Here is a 22754-nt window from a genome sequence, read left to right on the forward strand (position 1 = left end):
ATAGGCCTGTAGTAAAGCGTTGCCAGCAAGTCCTTTCAGTATAATTGGGACATTAGAGGCCCACAGAATGATCGTTTCCTTTTCTATGAAACACATAACTCTGACACACTATTTACAATTAAATAAGTTCCATATATTTTGACATGTTACAGCCCTGGAAAGTTACATATAATGACCAACAAAGTGAAAAGATGAAAAGAATTTTTAGGAATTTCTGTCTAGAAGACAAACAAATTCAAAAGGTGACCGTTTAATTGTCCTCTAGGACATTAGCCAGATTGTATCTAATTTAGCAGTTTTACTTCAGGCTTTCATCTTCGGCAATCTCCTTTGAACAGCATTATCATCCTGCCAGTCCGTTCACTGAGTTAAACAGAACTTTTGCATCTATTATGTATTTGAAAAAGAATTATGTATTTAACACACGCAAAATGTTGTTTGACACATAAAACAAAAGATCATTTGATTCTTCCCTGGAACACAGAAAAGCATTAACTTGAATAATTGGTGTGGCTTAGTCTAATTTTCCAAATATTGTTAACAAAATTAATGTAGGGATCTTCACAGAGCCAAGAATTCTCTTTCAGGCCTACATATCCAGCATCTCCAAGGAGGAGGCCTGTTATTCTGTGTTTTGTTTTGTTTTGTTTTGTTTTTAATACTCACCAGAGGGTATTTTCTCACTGATTTTTAGAGAGAGTGGCCGGAGGGAGAGGGAGAGGGAGAGGGCCTGCTTGTGTGTGAGCTGCAAAGGAAACACGTTTTCTGACCGCTCATTGGCTAAGCTCCCCGTATGCTACTCGCAGTGTTCTTGGTAACTTGCCTAATAAGAATCCAAGAAGGTGATATAGGGTTTTTCAACCTCACTCCTGGAGGAAAAAAACAAAGGTCTGCTGCTAGAGGAGCTAAGAAATGTTATATCCTGCCTTAGCTGGTTTGGCTCAGTGGATAGAGCCTCAGCCTGCCCACCACAAGGCCTGAGTTTGATTCTGATCAAGGGCATGTACCTAGGTTGTTTTTGTGCATTTAGGTTAACACACCTTTGAGATCTTAGAGTAATCCTCTTTTTCCAGACCTCTTGAAGGTGTAACCACCCTCAAGAGAGCACATAATATGATTGACTATCCTGTATATAATCCCACCTTCATATAATCTTTCTTATTACTATCTTTAATTCCAGATGTATAAAAGACACTCATTCTCAGGGGCATTTGAGGTCTTGAGTCCTGGCATTGTCATCAGTTTGGCTCAAACAAAATGTTATAAAAATTCCTTACAGGTTTGGTTGTTCTTTTTATTTTATTTTATTTTATTATATTTTATTGATTTTTTTTTTATATAGAAAGGAAGACAGAGGGATAGAGAGAAACATTGATGAGAGAGAATCATTGACCAGCTGCCTCTTGCACACCCCCTACTGGGGATGCGCCCGAAACCAAGGTACATGCCCTTGACCAGAATCGAACCCGGGACCTTTCAGTCCTCAGGCCAACTCTCTATCCACTGAGCCAAACCGGTTTCGGCAGGTTTGGTTGTTCTTATGTGGACATCCTTAAAGAATATTTCAGTTGGATTTTGAGGGAGCCAGATAAACTATCTTTGTCTTGCAACAGAAAATCTTTCAACTGGCAAGATGTTTACAAGGTCATCTTTTCTTTCTCATGGACAGTGCTAAAAACATATTGCCAATATTTGTTCCTTTTAATCCTGCTTTTTCTAAACTAGCTACTCTCTTCAGGTAAAGTAACCTTCCTTCAGATTACTGTCATTGATTCAATCGGGGGGGAGTAGGGGTTACCAATCAAATAACTGTAGCAGAGTTGAGGAGACATTCTGTTCCCCCTTGGAGTAACTCTCCTAGAGTTTATTTTTCTTATTTCCAAGTTCTTAAATTCACTTTCATCTCCATATGCAGCCTACACCCCTAATTGTTGATTAGTGACATTGAACTAATTGATGAGTGTAGTATCCAGACTGGTCTCTTTCGGAGGCCAAGAAATGCCCTCAGCCCTTAGAAGCCGCTTTATGTTTCTGTTAATTCTCACCCAAGGATATTTTTCCATTCATTTTAGAGAGAGTGGAGGGAGGGGGAGAGAGAGAGAGAAACATCTATGTGAGAGAGACACATTGATTAGTTCCCTCCTACACACACCCCAACTGAGGCCTGGGATTGAGCCTGCAGTCGTGGTATGTGTCCTTGACTGAAATCAAACTTGGGACCCTTCAGTCCATGGGCCAACACTCTATCCACTGAGCCATACCAGCTAGGGCTAGAAGCCCCTTTATTGAAGGCCCTACTGGAACTAGTAAAATTGCCCACCTCTTCTAGTCAGTTTAATTGCAAACTTATTTCCCCCACTTTGATTCAATAAACATCAGTTAAGCATCTATCAAGTATGAAGGACAGTGTGTAAAATGTATACAGCATGCCTCCATCTAAAGTCTTCATGGTCTCACAAAGGAGACAGATAAATGCAAAAGTCAGAAAAATACAAAGTGGAGCCCTGGCCGGAAAGCTGAGTTGTTTGGAGTGTCCTGATACTCCATGGTTTCAGATTTGATCCCCGGTTAGGGCACATACTAGAATCAACCAATGGCCCTAACCAGTTTGGCTCAGTGGATAGAGCATCAGCCTTCAGACTGAAAGGTCCCAGGTTTGATCGCAGTCAAGGGCATGTACCTTGGTTGCAGGCACATCTCCAGTAGGGGGTGTGTAGGAGGCATCTGATTGATGCTTCTCTCTCATCAATGTATCTAACTCTATATCCCTCTCCCTTCCTCTCTGTAAAAAAAATCAATAAAATGTAAAAAAAAAAAAAATCAACCAATGAGTGCATGAATAAATGGAACAAGAAATCGATGTTTCTCTCTTCTCTCTCTCTCTCTCTTTCTCTCTCTCTCTCTCTCTCTCTCTCTCTCTCTCTCTCTCTCTCTCTCTCTCTCTCTCCCTTCCTCTCTCACAAGTCAATACATAAAAAAATTTTTAAGTGAGGTGGGTATTGGGAAGTACTATATTCCACTAAGGAAGAAACTACAGGGTTATATGAAGGAGGGATTTTCAGCAATTTCCTGGAGTGGTAGACTTTGAACTAGGAAGGGAGGCTTCTGATAAGAAGTGGAGAGGAGAGTGAGAGCCTGGAGATTATAAAGGCCAATTGGTTCCACCACAGTTTTTTCCCCTTTGTGAATAATTTACCTTTAGATTCACAGCTTGTGTTTCTGTTCAGTCTAATCACTGCCAACTTCAAAGCATTGCACAGGCCGTGGTGGACAAGCACTTACTCCGTAGTACTTGATATCCCAGAGGATCCCTTTGGGTCCAGCTGAAAGTGCCAGAAGCCTGTCAGCAGGTTACATGAACTTCAAATATTAAGACCTTCTCCATTCTGACTCCTCTGACTCAAAACAAACCTACATTTATTTGGTCTCTGGCCTATTGACATTTACTGACATCTCTCTTCACCTTCCTTCAAGGGCTATGTTTCCCTCTGAGCCATCCTTCCCCGACTAGTCTTCCTTACCAGATATGGTAGATTAAAGCAGGTCACAAGTTCTTTACTTCTTTTCCCATTGGAAAGTGGAGTCTGATTGCTCATTTCTTGAATCTGGACTGACCTAGTGACTTGCTTAACCAATATTTGTAACAGAAGTGACATTCTGGCACCCCTTGGACCTTCCACCCAGGAATCTGGAATACTCGTTCTGGGAGCCTTGAACTACCAAGTAGGTCCAACTACTCTTAGAATATCATGCTGAAGAGATCACATATAGGTGCTTCAGTTAACAATCTCAACCGAGCTCAGCTTTCCATCCATTCCCATCAGAGCACCAGACATGTGAACAAAGCTGTCTTGGGCCCTCCAGACCAAGCCATCTACCACTTCAGTACAACCAAGTAATTTCCATCAGTGAACATGGAACGAAAGAATCATTTAGCTGAACCCTGCCTTATTGTAAGTGAAACCAATGACACATAAGATCATGAGAAATATAGCAAAACTATATATAGCACAGGTTCATGCACATTGAAAGGAAATTAATTAGAAGAAGTATTTTAGAGACCGGGAAGGACCATGGGATGTTGGCTCCAGGGTATGTTCAGCCCATCTCGCCCAGTCCCAATCAGCCAGACCCCAGCAGCAAGCTAACATACTGGTCAGAGCATCTGCTGCCTGGTGGTGAGTGCACATCATAGCGACTGGTCAAACTGTTGAATGAAGCAGTCAAACACTTAGCATATTAGACTTTTATTATATAGAATGATTGTTATTTGAAGTCACTACATTTTGGGACAGTTTGCTATGCAGCATTAGATAATTGGCATACCACACTTGCAATATTTAACCCTAGGTTACATCAGATTACATTGTAGTCAGCCTATTCTCCTTAAACCTTTTATATATGTTTTAAAATACATTTTTATTTATTTCAGAGAGAGAAGGATAGAGAAATAGAAACATCAATGATAAGAGAGAATCATTAATCAGCTTCCTCTTGCATGCCTCCCACTGGGGATTGAACCCATAACCTAAGCATGTGCCCTAACTGGGTATTGAACCAATACCTTCTGGTTCATAGGTCAATACTCAACCACTGAGCCACACCAGCAGGGTTCTCCTTAAACCTTTTAAGTCACCTAATTCCTAACACATTGGTACTCTGAAATAGTTCCATGTAGTGAAATGCTTATTTTGGGAGGTAGGTTAGCTTAGATAGATGTCAACTTATATGAAAAATGTATCTGGAAACTCATATCTATACAATTAATTGCACTTCCTCCTACACATGCCATGACCAGGGCCCAGGCTGGAAAAAAGCCTGCAATAAATGTACGTGCCCTTAACTGGAATCGAACCCGGGACCCTTTGGTCTACAGGCCAATGCTCTACCCACTAAGCCAAACCAGCTAGGGCTTAGCCACCTTTCTTTTCTTTTCTTTCCTTTTTAATATATATTTTTATAGATATTTTTACAGAGAGAGGAAGGGAGTGTGATAGAGAGATAGAAATATCAATGAGAGAAATGTTATCAATTGGCTGCCTCCCACACACCCCACACAGAGGATCAGGCTGCAACTTGTGCATGTGCCCTGACTGGGAATCGAACTGGTGGCCTCTTGGTTCCTGACTCAACCGCTGAGCCACACAATTTGGGCTGAGCTACCTTTCTTATGCACACTCTGGAGGCTGCTGTGAGACCTGCTGGACCTGTGTATAATCATTTAGGTCACATGTGTCAAACACAAGGCCCGCGGGCCAAATCCAGCCCGCCAGGCCTTGCAATGTGGCCCGCACCGCGCTGTCATCACTGCACTCCACTGTCAGTTTATGACATTGTCAGTTTATGACTGTTCAGTAAACCATTCGGCCCACGATTTAGGCTGGATTTTAGATTTTGGCCCCTTCTCTGATTGAGTTCGACGCCCCTAATTTAGGTGATGAGAGGCTGGCATTGTTATTTTAGCGTTTGGCAAATTCATAAAGAGAAAGTGAAACTATCTGATCTATAGAGGAGGGATTAGAATATGTATTACAATCAGATAATCTCTTAGTACTACCTCTTATAAGGGCCTGAGGAGTTCCATGCTGTGGATTGGAGGTCCTGGAGGCTCTAAACACGCACCAAACTGTAGCCTAATCCCTGGATTGCCATGATTCCCCAGTCCGTAATGGTTTCAGTTCAACTTCCTGATTCTTACTGTACTTCCCTTTTGGGTCCAAATTACTATCCTGAATCTCAGTCCACTTGGCCAGAGACCCAACTGTTAAATGGCCTAGATCAGATCCCTCTCACTCAAGAGTGGATCATTGACCAGGGTCCTTTTTCAAATCAGAGACTTCCTCCTCTCTTCTCACTCCACTCTCAATTTTAAAACTAAATAATGAAAGCCAGAGACCTCTACAATTATCTGCTCCCATCCGTATACTTTTGGATTCTTGTCTGTCAGCTTCACGTGGGATGGAGCCATGTCCTTCTGGACACTATGATTTGGCTTTCTGTCACCTCTTTGGATTGAAGAAAGACGGCTCAGGAGAGTGTGCTATAGCTGGAGCCAAGGAAGGGGAAATGTTTAGAATAAGAGCCAGTTTTCAAGCCAGTCAATTCCTGCCGAAACATGAGTAAGATGAGAATGGTCTTACCTGATTTGATTGGTGAGAAGTGGGTCATAATAACAATGAAGGAGGATGGTTTCAGTAGTGTGTTAGAGTCAGAAGTCAAATTACAGGGGATTTTAAATGCTTTTTATAATAAATAAAACTCAGACAAGAATGATCCAATCATAGGAAAACCTTTATTTAAGCCTATCTTTGCATACAAATTATAAACGTATGTTCACAGTTCACCCTAGAGACTCAATTCTTTCTTTCTTTTTTTTTTTTTAAGAATAGTTTATTGGTTTTTAGAGAGGAAGGGGGAGGTAGAGAAATAGAAACATCAATGCGAGAGTACAATATCTATCAGCTGCCTCCTGCATGCCGCCTACCAGGAATCAAGCCCAACACCCAGACATTGTCCTTGACCAGGGAATCAAACCAACAACCTCCTGGTGCATGGAATGATGTCCAACCAACTGAGCCACACCAGCCAGGGCAAGACTCAATTCTTATAGTTTCTCAATGCTTCTAATTTCCTTCTTTCCCTGTGTTCTTTGATCTTTCTTCTCTTTTCTATTAAAAATCCTATTCACCCCTCCTCATTTTCAACTATGCTTCCAAACAGTTATAGAAAATAACCTTAATAAAATAATAATACCTAAAACAACAAACATTTCAAGTACCCCTCAGGCCAGGATGAAGAGAGGTACAATGAGACTCCTTCTTCTCACCCTTAGGAGTGTGAGATTCTTAATGAACAATGGCAGCAGAAGATTGATCTATGCAAAGAACCTGCCCTTTGTCCTAAACTGCTCAGGGGTGAGAAATGGAAATATCATACAAAAAAATTTTAGGGGTGTGTGTGTGTGGGGGGGGGGGGAGTTGTGGAAGGAGGGAATATACAGTCATTAAGTGAAAACCATGGTCTTCAGAAAGGCTCCCGAGAAGAAAGACGGTTGGCCACAGCAGCAGAATTCTCTGAAGAACCCCTGGAATTCTAACTTCCCCTTTGCTATGGAGACACAGAGCACGACCTTCCCCACTTGCTTCCTTTCTCTGTCAGGAATGCCTTCCTCCTTTTCCGAATGGTGAACCAGGCAGCCTTCCAAATCCAGTTCAAACCACACCCATCTGATGATGCTGCCTTCTGTAACAGAAGCCTTCCCTGGGCAGAGTTCATTCTTCCATCCTCTGGGCTCTCGAAGGCTAAGTGTGTGTGAGAGGTGTGAGGGAAATGTCCACACTTCTAAATCCACTGAAAAACTACAATAGTATTTGTTTACAAGTCTGTCTGCTGGTCAGGAGCTCTCTGACCTCTGTGTCCTTAGTGTCCCATATCGTTCCTGACATATAGTAAGGAATAAATGACTGTGAGGGAGAAAGGAGGAGAGAAAGAAAGGAGGAGAAGAAAAGGAAGGAAGAGCAGGGTGGAGAAAGTGAGAGAGAAAGCATCTGACTCAATGTTCCCTGGCCAAGAAAACGGGAAACTGATTCAAAAAAAAAAAAGGTTTGGAGGAAAGGCACAGAACAGAGGAAAACCAATTTTCCATGTCTTCTTTGTCTCTCACTCTTCTCCCTACCACTTTCTCCTACAACCTCATTTCACACTGTTCTCCTTTCACTCCGAATCCCTCAATTGACTCCAAAGCAAGGAAGGAAGCCAGTTAAGCTTCTGACTTCTTCTACCCCATCACCTCAAAACCTTTCCCACTGTGGTGCCTCCCACTTTGCCTCTTTCCTCCTCATCTTCCCCACCTGCAGCACTCCCACCTCAGCGCCCTGGAATCTCACCCCTGTTCTATGCCAGGTCCGGATGGAACTTCTGCCGCAGATTAAATACCAGAGGCTCTTAGGGGCAGCCTGTGGCGGCCGGACTGAGGAAACGCTGATTGGGCCTACAAGTCACCTGAGAAACAATATTGTCCAAAGGATTCTGGTGACCCAGGGATTGGAGAGTAGAGAGGAGCAAAAACTGAAAAGGGACGGGCTCAACAATTACAGTTCTCCCTGCCCCATGCTCCTAACTCCTCAAACTCATTCATGGATGGCCTTTAAATGATTTTCTCCTTGTTCCATGGGTCAGAATCATGGTTTTCCCAGCTGTCCTCTCCTAGCCCCTATACCATGGCTACTGGAGCTTCTTGACTATCTTCCAGCTAGATGTACTTTTCCCGCTAGAAATAGTACCAGGATCCCCAAACCTTGTACAGTTGCTTCTGGGTTTCCTCTTCGTACCGAGGTATTTATCTGCTCCCCTTCCTCAACGCCCTTTCCCTGGCAATTCTGGAGCCCAACACCCAGACATGTGTCCTTGATCAGGGAATCGAACCAACAGCCTCCTGGTGCATGGAATGATGCCCAACCACCCGGAGCCACCTTTTCTTCCATGAAGATCATATATTCAAAAGCAGTTTATGAGTTGTAAAGCACTGTACTAGAATAAAACACTACCCCAAAAAAAGACTTCTCTTTGTCCTTGCTTCATCTCTGTCCTCTCTCATGCTATAGCTTACCCCTTCCTCCCCCATCCACTGCTGCTGCTCCATGCTCAGCCGGCAGGCTTGGCTTGGCGCCCTGTGGGACCTACACCCACGTGCTGCACTGTGGGCCGAGTCAGGATGCAGGCGGGCATCTCAGCCCGAGCCCTTGGCAGAGTTCCCAGGCAGAGCCATCGGCCCAGGCCAGGGCAATAAGCATGGATGAGGTGGGAGAGGGCATAAGTAAGGTGGCTGTAGCCCCCCAGCACCAGGAACTCCCCCTGCAGCACCGCCCCTGCAGCTCCCACGTGGGGGGAGGGCAGAGGCACCAGGTGAGTCCAGCTATCCGTCTTTGGATCATAGGATTCAAAGCTCAGCAGGTCCCCAGTCTCACCTAACCCACCTGCTACATACAATCGCCCGCCCAGAGCAGCCATGACATGGGCAGCTCGAGCTACCCCCATAGGCCTCAGAAGTGTCCCTGGTTTCTCGAGTTTCGGGTCATAGTGCAGTAATGAGGTCAGGAATTGGCTAGTGCTATTGCAGCCCCCGCTTATGTACAATCGGCCCTCCAAAACCGCCGCTGCGTGGGCAAAGCGTGGTGCTGGCAGTGCAGGTGCTGGCCTAAGGGAGAACAGAGCACATGATCAGGCAACAATCATCCTTGACTCTCCTCCTCCAAGTCTCCTAGTCTCTCCCTGATGCCTAGAAACTCGCCCCCCCCCCCCACCTCCCCTTTCCCTGCTCACCTCCAGACGTTGAGCTCGGGGTCATAGGTCTCCACAGAGTTCAGGGCAACACCATTGGCTCGTCCACCCAGGGCATACAGTAGTCCATCCAGTACCACCAGAGGGAAAAAACTCCGGGCCTGGCACAAAGGGGCCATCTCCTTCCAGTCCTCTTGGCTGGGGTCCCACCTGGACACGGTGTGACAAGAGAGAGGAAGTGTGGGTCTGGGGGGTCTGTGGTTGGCTGGCCAGCAAGTTCCCTCAGCTGCCCGCCTTCGGGTCTTGGGGGGATGAGGGGTGCATACCTGAGAGTAGAAGCCAAGGTGTTGGCGTGGCTGTAGTAATCCTGGCCCCCACACACGTAGATTTCGCTTCCCGCCAGGCTCACAGCCGCATGCCGGAAGCGACCCGGGGCAGGCAGGGCGGGCAGCCGGCCCCACTCCACCGTCCGGACCAGCCCCGTGCCGCAGCGGAAGGCCCGGGCCCACCACACGCCCCGGGAGGGCTCCTTTATGGCCATGTCCGACCTGAGCCCGTCCCCGCCGATCACCACCAGGGCCTGGTCAGGCTCCCTCCGCCTCTCCCGCCCTGGCACCTCCGACTCCACGATCAGCTGCAGCAGCAGGTCGGGGGGCAGCGGTGGGGGCAGCCCGGCCGCCCGCGCTCTCCGGAGCTCCTTGGTGGACATGCGGCCGAAGCGGACACATCGGAGCAGGGCCCTGGCCTCCGGCTCCTGGGTCTCAGGGTGGGCCGCAAGCCAACATCGAGCGGCTGCAAAGGCCTCAAACTCCTCCTGCAAGTGTAGTTCATCATTTTCCAGGAGCTGAGCCAGGCAGGCAGCCGGCAAAGAAGGGAAAGTAGGGCACAAGGTCACCGCGGGCAGGTGGGTGAGGAGGTAACTTCGGGCTTTGCTCCAGAGCCTCTCCAATCCAGGGACTTCCGCCATGGAGAAGAGGGCCAGGCAACGGGCGGGGCTGAGGCCCCGCGCCAAGGCTGCCTCGCACAGAGCGAGGCAGGAAGAGCTCTGGTACTGCAGGGCCGCCTGGGCAGCCCTCAGCAGTCCTGGCCATCTTGCGCGCACAACTCCAGAGTAGGCAAAAGAGACGAGGAGTCGCAGGTCCTGGGCAGAGATGGTGCGCAGAGACACCTGTGTGCCCTGGGACTCCCTCATCCCACTCAGGAGCATGGCCCCAAAGAACTCGCTGCCGCAGGCCAGGGCTGCTCGGTGCACTGCAAGAGGGAGAAGAAGGAGATGGGGATCCAGTTTTGCAAACTGCTGGGTACTACCCCGACTTCACAGCATCAACTTTGAATCAACCACCCAAGGCCAACAGCCAAACTGTGATGTGTAATAGAATACAATGGGGTACTTGCTAAAATGCAGGTTTCAGCCCTAACCATCTTGGCTCAGTGGATAGAGCATCGGCCTTCGGACTGAAAGGTCCCAGGTTCAATTCCGATCAAGGGCATGTGCCTTGGTTGCCAGCACAACCCCAGTAGGAAGTGTGCAGGAGGCAGCTGATCAATGTTTCTCTCATCGATGTTGCTAACTATCCCTCTTCTTTCCTATCTGTAAAAAAATCAATAAAATGTAATTCTTTATTTAAAAAAAAATGCAGGTTTCAAGAACCTACTTCTGGAGATGCTGATTCAGAAAGTCTGAATGGAGTTTCTAGAATTTTTATTTTAACATTTTCAAGCACCCTGCATGACTCTCATGTTAATGGCCTGAAGATACTTTGGTAAACATTGCTTTAGTCTTTTTGATCCAGGTCAATTAGAAAAAAAGTCTTGATAGATCAAGCCCAGAAGATGCTTTAGACCAATGTGCAACTTGTATAGGTCTCTATATTGTGTACAGAATAGAATTCTTCCCTTGACAATGGTAAGGGCCACTGACATCAGCCATTCTGTTAGTCAGGTTTTACTCAAAAAAGTGTTATGACGCTCAGGAGGACTATAAGCCAACCTACTCAGACTACCATCTCCTCTTGCCCAAGATTTAGTGCTTAAGATTTCCCAGCTGTTCTAGCTTTCCTCTGCACATCCCCACTACACATCCCAGTATTTTTTAAAATGTATATTTTTATTTATTTCAGAGAGGAAGGGAGAGAGAGAGAGAGAGAGAGAGAGATCAATGATGGGAGGAAATCATTAACTGCCTCCTGCACACCCCTTACTGGGGATCAAGCCCGGGCATGTGCCCTTGACCAGAATCAAACCCGGGACCTTTTCGTCCACAGGCCAACTCTCTATCCACTGAGCCAAACTGGCTAGAGTTCGGTATTATTTATGGAACGTAACATTTTTAACTGGAAACCTTAAAAATCATCTAGTTAAATTGCTCCCTTTAAGGTAAGAAAATGAGCAAGAAGAAGTGATTTATTTTCTATTGCCATGCAGTGGCTCTCTGGGCAGATCTTAACCATCCACTGTCACTGATGCCAGGCTGCCGTGTATCATACCCTGCTTATCTGCATGGCTGCCCTCACAACACTGAAACTGTCTTGTTAACAGATGCTGTTAAACAACTAGATCTCAAATGCTTCCTAACATAACTCAACTTGAGGTCTTGCATCACCTATGGAGTATTCTGACTCATATTTAACCTGAATCTAATCAAGACTTTAGCTCTAAATTCAAATTTATAAGAATTTGAGAGGCTAAAGGGAAAAATTAAAACCATGAGAGTCCTGGTGGCTGTGTCTCAATTGTGGGGTTTTTTTTGTGCACCGAAAGGTCGCTGGTTTGATTCCCGGTCAGGCATATACCCAGGTTGCAGGTTCCATCTCTGGTGGGCACGTTCAGGAGGCAGCTGATTGATGTTTCTCTCTCACATCCATGTTTCTCTCTCTCTCCCTCTCTTTCTAAAATTAATAAAAACATATTAAAACATTTTAAATGAGGGAAAACACATACAAACCTAGAAAATGAAACATTCTATAGGATATCTAATCTTGTTTCTTCAATAACTCAAGTCATAAAAAGGGAAGAGGACTATGCATGAGGAAAGGAACCTTAAGAGACGTACATCTGAGTACACAGCACTGTCCTTGATTGGCTCCTGGGCTCAGCAAACCAGTACTAAAAGACATTTTTTGGACAAGTAGGAAAATTTCAATGGGGATTAGGAAATATTAAGGAATTGTTATTAATTTTATTAGATTTGATAAAGGTATTGTGGTTATATGAGAAAATGTTCTCTTTTAAAGAAAAACATACCCAAGTATTTATGAGTGAAATGTCATTGATGAGAGAGAGTCATTGATCAGCTGCCTCTTGCACACCCCCTACTGGGGATATGCCCGCAACCAAGAGGAGGACAGCCAAGACCGGTTTGGCTCAATGGATAGAGCGTCGGCTTGGGGACTGAAGGGTCCCGGGTTCTATTCCGGTTAAGGGCATGTACCTTGGTTGCGGGCATATCCCCAGTAGGGGGTGTGCAAGAGGCAGCTGATCAATGACTCTCTCTCATCAATGTTTCTAACTCTCTATCTCTCTCCCTTCCTCTCTGTACAAAATCAATAAAATATATATTTAAAAAAAATATTAATTGTTAAGGGTAGGTGATGGGTGTTCATCTTTTTTGTCTGTTTGTTTTTGTTTATTGTTAATCCTTACCCAGGGATATTTTTCCATTGAGTTTTAGAGAGAGTGGAAAGACGGGGGAGAGACAGAGATAGAGAAACATCCATGTGACACATCCATGTGAGAGATACCACATGCCCTTGACAGGAATCGAACCTGGGACCCTTAAGTCCACGGGCCAGTGTTCTATCCACTGATCCAAACCAGCTGGGGTGGATGTTCATCCTAATATTCTCCTGACCATGTTAGAACCTTGATTTTTAGACTCCCAACCTCCAGGACCATGAGAAATAAATTTATGTTGTTAAACAACCCAGTCTCTGGTAGTTTGTTGTGGTTGTTGTTGTTAGTTTTGTTACAGCAGCCCAAATTGACTAAGACAGACTGCTTTTCCTTCTGGGAATCCCAGAAGCACTTTGGGTCTCAGTCATTCCTCTCATGAGCAGTAGCTATGTGACTTTGGACATGTCTTCAGATCTGATTTCTTTATCAATAAAGAATAAGAGCTGAACTAGATAATCTCTAAACTAATCCCTTTTAATTTTAAACACGTTTGCATTTGACTTCCAACTCCAGTTCCAATGTGTCTTTGGCTTGGCTGCATAGGAGGCATTGCATGGCCCAGTGAAAGTAGGCTGGGCTAGTGGATGTAGTCTTGTATCCTGGTTCTCACCAGCTAACATGTCTTAGTTTAATGTACTTTACCTGCACCTAGGAATAATGGTACCTACCTCACTAGTTTTCAATGAGAATTAAAAGAGAGAGCAAATGTAACAATTCATGGTACTCAGCACCTCACTATGTGTTAGTAGCGTCTGAACTCCACTTAGTCAACCCTCCTTAGCTTTCCTGGTGATGAGCAGAGTTAACTTCAAAGTGCCGTGGTCTGAGAACCTTAAGATTCTGGCAAAACAGTACCAGACCTTGCTCATTAGCTGTAGGACCTCATCAGCCATGCTGTCCAGCACACTGAGGTGAAAGCACACACTTAGGTGAAAGGACACACCATGCTCCTCTGGCTTTTCCTGTGTCCTAAATACAAGACGGGCCTTTGGTTAATTCCTGTTTGAGGCAATCGCTTTCTGCCTGTCCTACTGGCAATGGCTGCACCTTAGCTCCAGCCAGCTGGCTGTTCATTCCCTGTGACTGGGCCCAGGAAGCCAGCGCGTGGAGAGCCGGTTTAAATTTGTCAGTGCTCGCAGGCAAACAATCCTAGTGCGCATGCTCCACTCTCCAGCGGCTCCAGAGAGGCACCAAAGACCCTCCAGGGGAATTGTGACTGCAGCAGAGACCAAACCGCTGTGGTAGGGATCAAACCACCTGCTGCTTGCGCACACCATTCCGGTAGCATTTGCACCTACAGTAAGGAATGCCCCACAGGCCCTCACCCCTCAGCCTGCAGCCGCCTGCTTCCAGCTCCAGGTCACACCCGACGCCCTCTCGGTATAGGAGCTCAATGCTGCGCAGGCTCTCCCTCAGCTCCTCCGCCGGGCTGGGCAGCTGCTTTTCTTCGTCCCGGGCGCTGCCAGCCTTCTGGAGCTGCCGCCTGGCCGCGGCCTCCACCCGGGGTGCTCCCAGGGCCTTGGCTGCCACCAGCACCTGCGCCCGCGGGGCGGGACTGAGAACCCCCTCGTAGGCAAAGCTCAGCACGGCCTCCCAGGCCTTGGGGGCCACGTCGAGGCTGAAGGGGGCTCGCGGGCCGACGCCGTCCCGCAGCCTGCCTCGAAAAAGGCTGCTCACGGCGGCCAGGATCACGCGGTGCACCCCGTACACGCGCCCCTCCACGGACACCTCCTCATCCAGCAGCTGCCCCTGCTCCCGCAGCCGCCGCGCCTCCGCGAAAAACTGTCCGGGATGCTCCTCGCTGCGCAGCCCCTCGGGCTCCGCCGCGTCTTCCTCGTCATCTTCCTCCTCTTCCTCCTCCTCCTCCAGGGACAGGGTGGGAGAGGGAAGGTCCCCCGGGGCCACGGGCCGGGGGCCAGGCTCTTCCAGAGGAAAAGGGGGCAACCTGGGGTCGTCGTCCGGGGTCTGAGGCCAGGGCGGGTTCCTCCGGCCGGGCGAGGGGAGGCCGCGGCCGTCCTTCCGGAGGGGGAGGGAGACGCGCCCCCGGTCCGCGGGGCGGCGTTCCGAGGCCGAGACGCTCATGGCCCAAGTTCACTCACCGGGTTGCTGCAGGGGCGCGGGGGAGGGAGAGCAGGTCAGAGCTGACCCAGGAGTAAGGTGACCAGACGTCCCGATTTTTAATAATTTGTCCCGCGTCCCGCAGCGTTTAAAAAGGAAAAAAGTCTAAAAGATTTAAAAGATTCTTTCCAAAAATCGGAACTTTTTTTTTTAAAACGCCGCGGGACGCGGGACAAATTGTTAAAAATCGGGACTGTCCCGCCAAAAGCGGGACGTCCGATCACCTTACCCAGGAGGTCAGAGAAACCCTTGCCCCCAGCCCGGCGATGTCAGTATCTCTCCCTGCTTCAAGCCATTCAAACCGCCGCCCACCCTCCTGTCTACCCACCCCCGTCCCCGCACCTGTCCCTCCACCCACCCCGCCCGCACCGTCTCCCCGCCCCCAGCCCCGCACCAGTTCCTCCCCCGCAACCCCACTCGCCACTCCACGGCTCAAGCAGCCAGGAGATACCGCGCAAGCATGGAGTTCATGGGGTGCAGCGGAGCGAGCAGGAAGCGCGTGCAAAGATCCAGCACCCGCGCAGGGCCCTCCGGTCTCGCCCGCACCCGGGTACTCACCTTCCGAGGCGCCGGCGTCCGCTCGCCCTCTCGCTCCAACTCGCTCTGCTCGCTCCGGGCGGCGCGGCGGCGGGGACTCGCCCGCAACCCGGCGAGCGGCCGCATCCGCTAATTTTAGCCGGCGCTGGCAGGCCGGGGCCTGGGCTCCGGGTGTGCGAAGCCCGACACCCAATCCTCCTGGGCCCGGTCCTGAGATGACCGCCCATCCCCATCCGTCTGTAGGTCATGTCCTGCCGCTGAGCGAGGCAGACGCGGATGCTGAGGCGCGGGGGTTGGGCCGGGGGAGCCGGGATAGAAAGGCAGCTCCTCCGGACCGGGACCGCGCTGGAGCGGGTGGGCGCGGACTGTGCTGGTAGACCCGCGGATACCGGGGCGAGAGGAGTGAAGCATGTTTGGAGTCACTCCTGGGTTTTAACTTGCATTTTCCCTGCTCGATGAAACTGGAGCGAAGAGTACCGATGTGAAATGCAAACCTGGCTGGGTCCGTCGTGGGTGGGGAAAAGGAAGGCGCTTGTGTTAGGGCTACCACCCCAGGTGACCCACCCCCAGCAGGGGGTTTCCTTCAGGATCGCGGTAGGGTCCCTGGTGAGAGTGAAACCCAAAACCCTGTGTCTTCATAGGTCGTTGGGGTGACCACCAGATAGATAAGTGGGGACCAGAGTCCTGGACTGGCTAGGCTAGGGACACTTTAGAATTTTGTTTGGGGCAAGACACCAACAGCCACTCCCTCTGCCCAGGACAAATGCCCCTTCCTCATCCCGAGACCTTTAAATCCACGCAGTTGCAGATATCCATGGACAAAGAATTTAGAGAAGGGGCAGCATTCACCCTTCCCCTCCCCTCTACCAGGGAGGTAGGACAGGCCAAGGGCTGCTGGCGCCAGCTTCTCTGGCCGATAGAGAGGCTGATCCAGGCTGAGTAGACTCACTGGACAAGTGGACTTAACCAGGGAGTGAAGCCAGAGTTCCTTAAGACTCCGGTGTGAGGGGTGGTGTTTGCATGGGGGCGGGGGGGGGGGAGGGGGGGATGCGGGGAAGGATACAGCAATCCCTCTGCTCGCGTGGCTGCCCCTGCTCTCCACTCGAGGCTTGGATACCCCCACTGACCAGGGGTTGCACTCCCAAAAATGATTTGACAGAGAAAGGCAGCCAGCCAGGGGCTATCCTGGCCAGAGAAAGGGTCCATAGCGACCAGCCTAGCCTCTGTCCCTTGTGTCCCAGTTCAGACATTTCATGGCCTCCTGCCAGGGAGAGGCGGCCAGCACCTTGAGCCCCCACCAGGAAGAAGGGGAACTATATTCCTGGATAAGCCAGTGGATACATACCTGAGGCGGGGCCCTGCTCCAGCCCCACCTCCCCAAGGAGGAGGACACTCTGAGTTCTATGCCAACTCCTTGGTGCTGGGACTGAGGCAGCTGCCTGTTGGAGACCCTGTGTGGCCCTGCCACAGTGAGACACATGCCCCACAGTGAACACCGAAGACTAGTTAAACCCTCTCTTCTGGGCCATCATCCACCCTCCATTAAAGCCTTGGGACTGACAAGCCCCACCCTCACAAAACCTCCAGGTCTATTGGCCTTCCTCCTGGTTGCTGCTGAGGGGTCTGGGCACCTCAGCCTCATCTTTGCTGTCTCAGTCAGGGGCTAGCCGGGCTTCCACTCCTGCAGAGGAGCCCCACACCAAGCCACCCTCCCAACACGATGAGAGATTGTGGGGGCTGGGCCTGGCAAAGCCCCAGTGCACTTCCACGGGGTTATGGGGGTCATAGTGGCTTAGGGTTCCCAAAGGCTGAGGGTCTAGACAGGGGAGAGAGAACTTGGCTCAGAGTTCTCAGAGGGTATTTCTTTGGGAGGGAGGAGAGAGCTGAGGGTGACCTCAGTTTCTCCCTCTCCCCTGCCCCACCAGCTCTGCTGCACGCTCAACCCCTGGGGCATCCTCCTCTTTCTGCGGCTGCCTTGGATCACTGCTCAGGTGAGCATAGGTGTGAGCTCAGGGATCTGCTGGGCAGTAGGAAGGGATTGCAGGATTTAGCCTGAGTGAATTAAAGGGGCCCACTCTTGCCCGGTTTGGCTCAGTGGATAGAGTGTCTGCCTGCAGACTGAAGGGTCCCGGGTTTGATTCCAGTCAGGCAGCCAATTATGATTCTCTCTCATCATTTGTGTTTCTATCTCTCCCTCTCCCTTCCTTTTTGAAATCAATAAAAATATATTAAAAGTAAACGGGCCCACTTATCCCCACCCCAGGGCGTACATGGCTCATTATCCTGCTCTCAGCTTCAGTCACTACCATCACCAGCCTGTCTATCTTGCCATCTCCACTGTGGCAAAATCAAGGCTGATGTCTTACCACTCGTTATCTCAGGGCCTGTAAGGAATCGCTGAGACCACAGACTGTCCATGTCAGGTGACATGTACTTTTTTTTATCATACAGATTGGGTCCCAGATTTGAAAGCTCTTTCAGGATCATGTTCACTTTTCTCAACCCAGTAACTGTGGCTTTGCACATGGCAGGCTTCATGGACACCCTTTTGGACCTGCTCTGAGTACTGCCCATCCCGTCCCTTGCTGCATTCTTTCTCAGGTCAACTGACCACCAGCCTGCATTTTTTGTGACTCTAGCCTGGATGATTCATTTTAAGAATCAGATGGAGGCATCCAATTGATCAGTTAAGTCTCCATGACCCCTACCTCTGTGTTCTAGACTTCTAGAAGCATGGGGTGCAACTGCGAAACATGGATCCCGAAAATGAGTTGTAGGTAGTGGGCATGGTGACTGTGACCATCTTTTGGGGCATGGGAGTCTAAGGCAGGTGCAGGGATGGGGGAAAAGGCTGAGGGGATAGCTGTGAGATCTGGACAGATCTGGGAGGGGCCAATTGTGGGGAGATGTATGTTTGTATGTATATGTGTGTGTGTAGCTGGCAGAGCAGATTTCCAGGGACCCAGATCTGAAACTGGACAGTTTTGCTGGAAGAAACTTCACATGTCAGTTCTTGAAGGGGAAGGTAGGACTCATTCTGAGGATCTGTTGGGATGAGCACCAGATAAGACTATCACAGTGTTTTTCAACCTTTTTTGGGCAAAGGCACACTTGTTTCATGAAAAAAATCACGAGGCACACCACCATTAGAAAATGTTAAAAAATTTAACTCTGTGCCTATATTGACTATATACAAAGTAATTCTCTTGAATAGGAATCAAATAAACACAAAGAAAGTATTTTATAATTACTTTATTATGAAATATTAAGTAAACAAAATAGTGAAAAATTATAAAATTCTTGTCTTGTCTGCACCTACGGCACACCAGGCAACATCTCGGGGCACACTAGTGTGCCGCGGAACAGCGGTTGAAAAACGCTGGACTATCAGATGAGAAATTCTGTTTCTTGCTCCCAGATATTTATAACCTTGAGAATCACCCCTCTGGAATGGCAAGGACACTGCTGTTTGAGGCAAGAAGGAAAAGGACTCCCATTTAGCCACACTCATGGAAAAGACTGGTGGGAAAGGAGGGGAGAGTGAAGATGGACAAAGAAAGGAGGTGAAGTAGATTGTTACTCCTTCCCTCCCCTTACATTTCTCCTTTTTTTTTTTTTTCTTTCCTTTTTCTTCACTCATGGTATTTTAGGTCCAAATTATCTTCCTGATTCTCCTATATCAGCTACCAGCTTGCAACATCCCTCCCACAAACCCCAGCCACTGGCTTCTTTGGATACGAAGGTGAGATAGTGGGAAGATGGATGAGAACTGAGAATTGCACTAAAGGGAATGAATGCCTCCCCTTGGAGCAGGGACCTCATTAGCCCAAACCTCTTCAGAAAAGACCCCTTGACTTCTAATTCTGTATTCAATTTGCAAACTGACCATCAGACCACTCGAAGTCCTGGAAGTTTGTAGACTGGCTAGTTTGCAAAATTCCCTTATTCTTCCCACCATCACCTAAGTTACAGGCACCAAACTGAGTGGAGGGGTAATAATCTTGGCTGAATGAAGGGAAGCCAGAGATACTCTTTAAAACCTCATCTTTTCTTCCTGCAGTTTTATGTTGGAAGCATTTTCTTGGGAAATAATGGTATGGTCTGGAGGGCAGTTTCTTTGGTATGTTTCCCATCTTCTCTTTAGCCATGCAGCATTCATTGGGAACAATATCTCTGGGGACTTCAAGGTGAGAAGGATGTCCAGGCATAAAGCATATTCTTCCTCTTCATTAATGGTTCAACTTTTGTTATCAGAACCCTGCGACAGCTCTCCCCAAAGGAACTCTCCTTGTCACACTTTCTTACCTCCATCGGTAAGGCCCTCCATTCCTGCCTTCTATCCAGAATAACCTAGCGCAGTGGTCGGCAAACTCATTAATCAACAGAACCAAATATCAACAGTACAGCGATTGAAATTTCTTTTGAGAGCCAAATTTTTTAAACTTCTTCTAACGCAACTTCTTCAAAATACCCACCCAGGCCATGGTATTTTGTGGAAGAGCCACACTCAAGGGGCCAAAGAGCCACATGTGCCTTGCAAGCTGCAATTTGCCAACCACGGTTCTAGGGAATAAGTAATGAAAAGAGAAAGAGCACAGTCCTATTCAGTGAGCCTTACCAACATGCAGGACCATGTCAAGAACTTCCGGTGAGGGAGTCTCTAGACCAGGGTTTGAAAACTGATAGCCTCTGAATTGGATCTTCAAATGAGTTTAGTTCAGATTGCACAGCATTTACAATTAAAAAAATTAATTGGCGACACTTAACATACACCAGGTAGTCTTGGGCCTCCATCACACATGACATACTTATCTGATGCCAGGGAGCTGCTGTCCATGGACAGGGCAGGTGCTCTCCAGCCTGGTGATTTTGTTCAGGTCTTCACAAGAACATGAATCTTGTAATCTGTGGGAATGTGGTCTTGATAAGAGAAGAAAGGATTCAGTGGGAAGGGACTAAGTACAGGGAAGAAAAAGGGGTGGGGAGATCAACAGGTGAGTGAGTGAGTTCAGAGAACTTAGAGAGTAGTGAGGGTTGGTAGAAGGATGTTTTAAGGAAGGGACAGTCACAGCCTACATTTCTGCCTCCCCCCCTTAGGAGTCCCAAGCCATTCAAGGTGCTGAGAATTATGTCAACTGGCTAACTGCCTGGAAGATTCATTCATTCCATATAGTCATATCTAACACCAGGCCATGTTCTAGGGCCCAAAGCCTCATGCAGGTCAGCCTGCCAAACTGTCAATGTCGCCCTGTGCCCATGTCACCCCACTCCCTTCTTTCCTTGTTGCCTCTCCTTTCACATCACAGATTTGGGCCAGCAGAAGCCCAATGTACTAGTCTTGGAATATGAGCAAAACTGGCAGGAGGTGCTGATATTGGCTGTGGAGGACTGTGTTGGCATTTTGTAGCAAGTGGAGGGTGGAGGGCACAGGGAGGTGAAGATGGGTTTAGAAATGTCAGAAACCAGGGGAAGAGGAAATGTAATCATGGTGAAACCCTGTTCCCTCCAGCTGTACCCGTGTCCCCAGGAAGGGGAGCTCCCCTTTCTTCAGCTCTTATTCTTAGTCTCCTTTTTTCCTAATTAACTACAACTATGATGTCTGCCTCCTAAGGATGCCACAGGGGTTAAGCCTGGCTATCCAACATCATTGAAGTGTGTCAAAAAGGGACGGGCCTATGTGAAGGATAAGGTGTCAAAACTGGTATAGAGCTTGGCTGTCAAGGACAGTGTGACAGGAGGTAAGTGTACTTATTTAGTTACCAAGACTTGAGTGCTAGGTAACACAATGTGAGAAAAATGAACTTTGCTTTGAAGTTCCTACCTGTGATAGTAAGTTCTCCTGAAACCTTAGGAATGGGGGAAAGCTTTAAAGTTATCTCCTGAATTCAGGTGGCAGGAATGTGGATGAAGAAATACAGTAGCAGTGTGAAGGTGAGCTGGAGTGTGGTCAGGAAGGGGTATGACCCAAGACCAGAACAGGGTTTCTGAAAGTACTCCAATTCTAATAATAGCATACATCTATACTTGATCTTAGTCAAAGGCTGAGAAGCAATTTATAATAGCACACATTTAAATAGCTTACACTTGGGGTGTCCTCATTGATTGGGTGGGCCCCAGGAAGGATGCAACAGACATTTTCTGTTATACTCCTACCTTTCTCAGTAAAGCCAAGGTTTTGGGATACCACAGGAATGGATTCTCAGAAGGGAGAGGAGACCAATTCTAAAACAGATCCTGTTTTAGGGGGACTAGATTTGGGGAGTGAGGAAGAGAAGAGCAAGGAACCCAGTAAAGTGAACACAAAAAGGAATGTGAAAGAAGCTACGTGACATTTCTCTGGCATAGCAACCGCTTTCTTCTGGGAGGGGGAAGGTCTGATATTGAGTTGGGGGCAATTGCTAAGCTGGATAAGGAATTTGTCTTGTTCTTGTCCTTCCTCTTCTTGGGTAGTATCTTTACACTGGCAGCCTCAAATCCCATTCTAGTCCAAGCAGGGCCGGTGGACATGTACTGGCTCAGTGATGATGGAGGGAGGGACTCTTGCTAAAAGGCCCAATTCTTCTGCAAGTTCCAGAAGAAAGGGAGGGTAGGGATGTAAAGTTGAGGGAGGACTTGAGAACAAGCTGCATGTACAAAGCACCCAATACCTTCTCCCATCCCCGAGGCCATCACAGCGTGTTCCCTTGTCCATAGAAGGCAGGTGGGGAGGCTACCATCTGCTCTCTTAGTCAGAAGGCTGACTGTGCTGATCTCCTACTTACTGGCTCCCAAGAAAGAATGGGATGTCCTGTACAGTTTTTGTGAGAAGTCCCCCTGAGCAGCTGGAGGAGAACACCAGGAATAAGTATGACACAAAAACCCAAGGTTATGGCCTAAACTACAGAAGACAGGAAGGAGAGGGGAGGGTACTGGGCCACTTGTTGCAGATGAAGGGGTAGAAAAAGCTATGAAATGTAGGCAAAATGTCCAGTTCCTCTCTTGTCTTGCCCTAGGGTACGTTCATCATCACAAGGTTCAGGCTTGGCTTCCTGCATGTGCCCACGAGCTGAGCTCACAGGCAAACCTCAGGAGATGTGGTCAGAACCAATCCCCCCACCCCCAACACTTCTCTTCCTGTCTTCCCTCCTTCTTCATAGCTAAGAACCTAT

The 22754-nt window shown here is 48.2% G+C and overlaps 2 protein-coding genes across 2 annotated transcripts in view; one reads left to right on the plus strand and one right to left on the minus strand.

The window, feature by feature from the left end:
- Positions 1-5073: 5073 nt before the first annotated feature.
- Positions 5074-22754, plus strand: part of APEX1 (apurinic/apyrimidinic endodeoxyribonuclease 1) — a 35300-nt gene continuing 17619 nt past the window's right edge. Inside the window, exon 1 of the mRNA XM_084862112.1 lies at positions 5074-5084. The gene's annotated coding sequence lies outside the window, so the exon portion shown is untranslated. The remainder of the gene's footprint in view (positions 5085-22754) is intronic.
- KLHL33 (kelch like family member 33) lies at positions 6358-15824 on the minus strand. Its single transcript, XM_084861774.1, has 5 exons — positions 15628-15824; positions 14277-15057; positions 9606-10530; positions 9322-9489; positions 6358-9196 (listed from the first exon to the last, which is right to left on the minus strand). Exons 2-5 carry the CDS (start codon positions 15031-15033, stop codon positions 8644-8646), a joined length of 2403 nt encoding a protein of 800 aa, XP_084717900.1. The 5' UTR covers positions 15034-15057; positions 15628-15824; the 3' UTR covers positions 6358-8643.

Source organism: Pipistrellus hanaki (assembly GCF_964339955.1).
Source record: "Pipistrellus hanaki genome assembly, chromosome: 1".
Taxonomy (NCBI): domain Eukaryota; kingdom Metazoa; phylum Chordata; class Mammalia; order Chiroptera; family Vespertilionidae; genus Pipistrellus; species Pipistrellus hanaki.

Coding starts and splice junctions, on each gene's coding strand:
- KLHL33 (XM_084861774.1), bottom strand. CDS start 15,033: ATGAGCGTCTCGGCCTCGGAACGCCGCCCCGCGGACCGGGGGCGCGTC. Junction 9,490..9,605: donor ACCTTGGCTTCTACTCTCAG/GTATGCACCCCT, acceptor CACCGTGTCCAG/GTGGGACCCCAGCCAAGAGG. Junction 9,197..9,321: donor CCCGAGCTCAACGTCTGGAG/GTGAGCAGGGAA, acceptor GTTCTCCCTTAG/GCCAGCACCTGCACTGCCAG.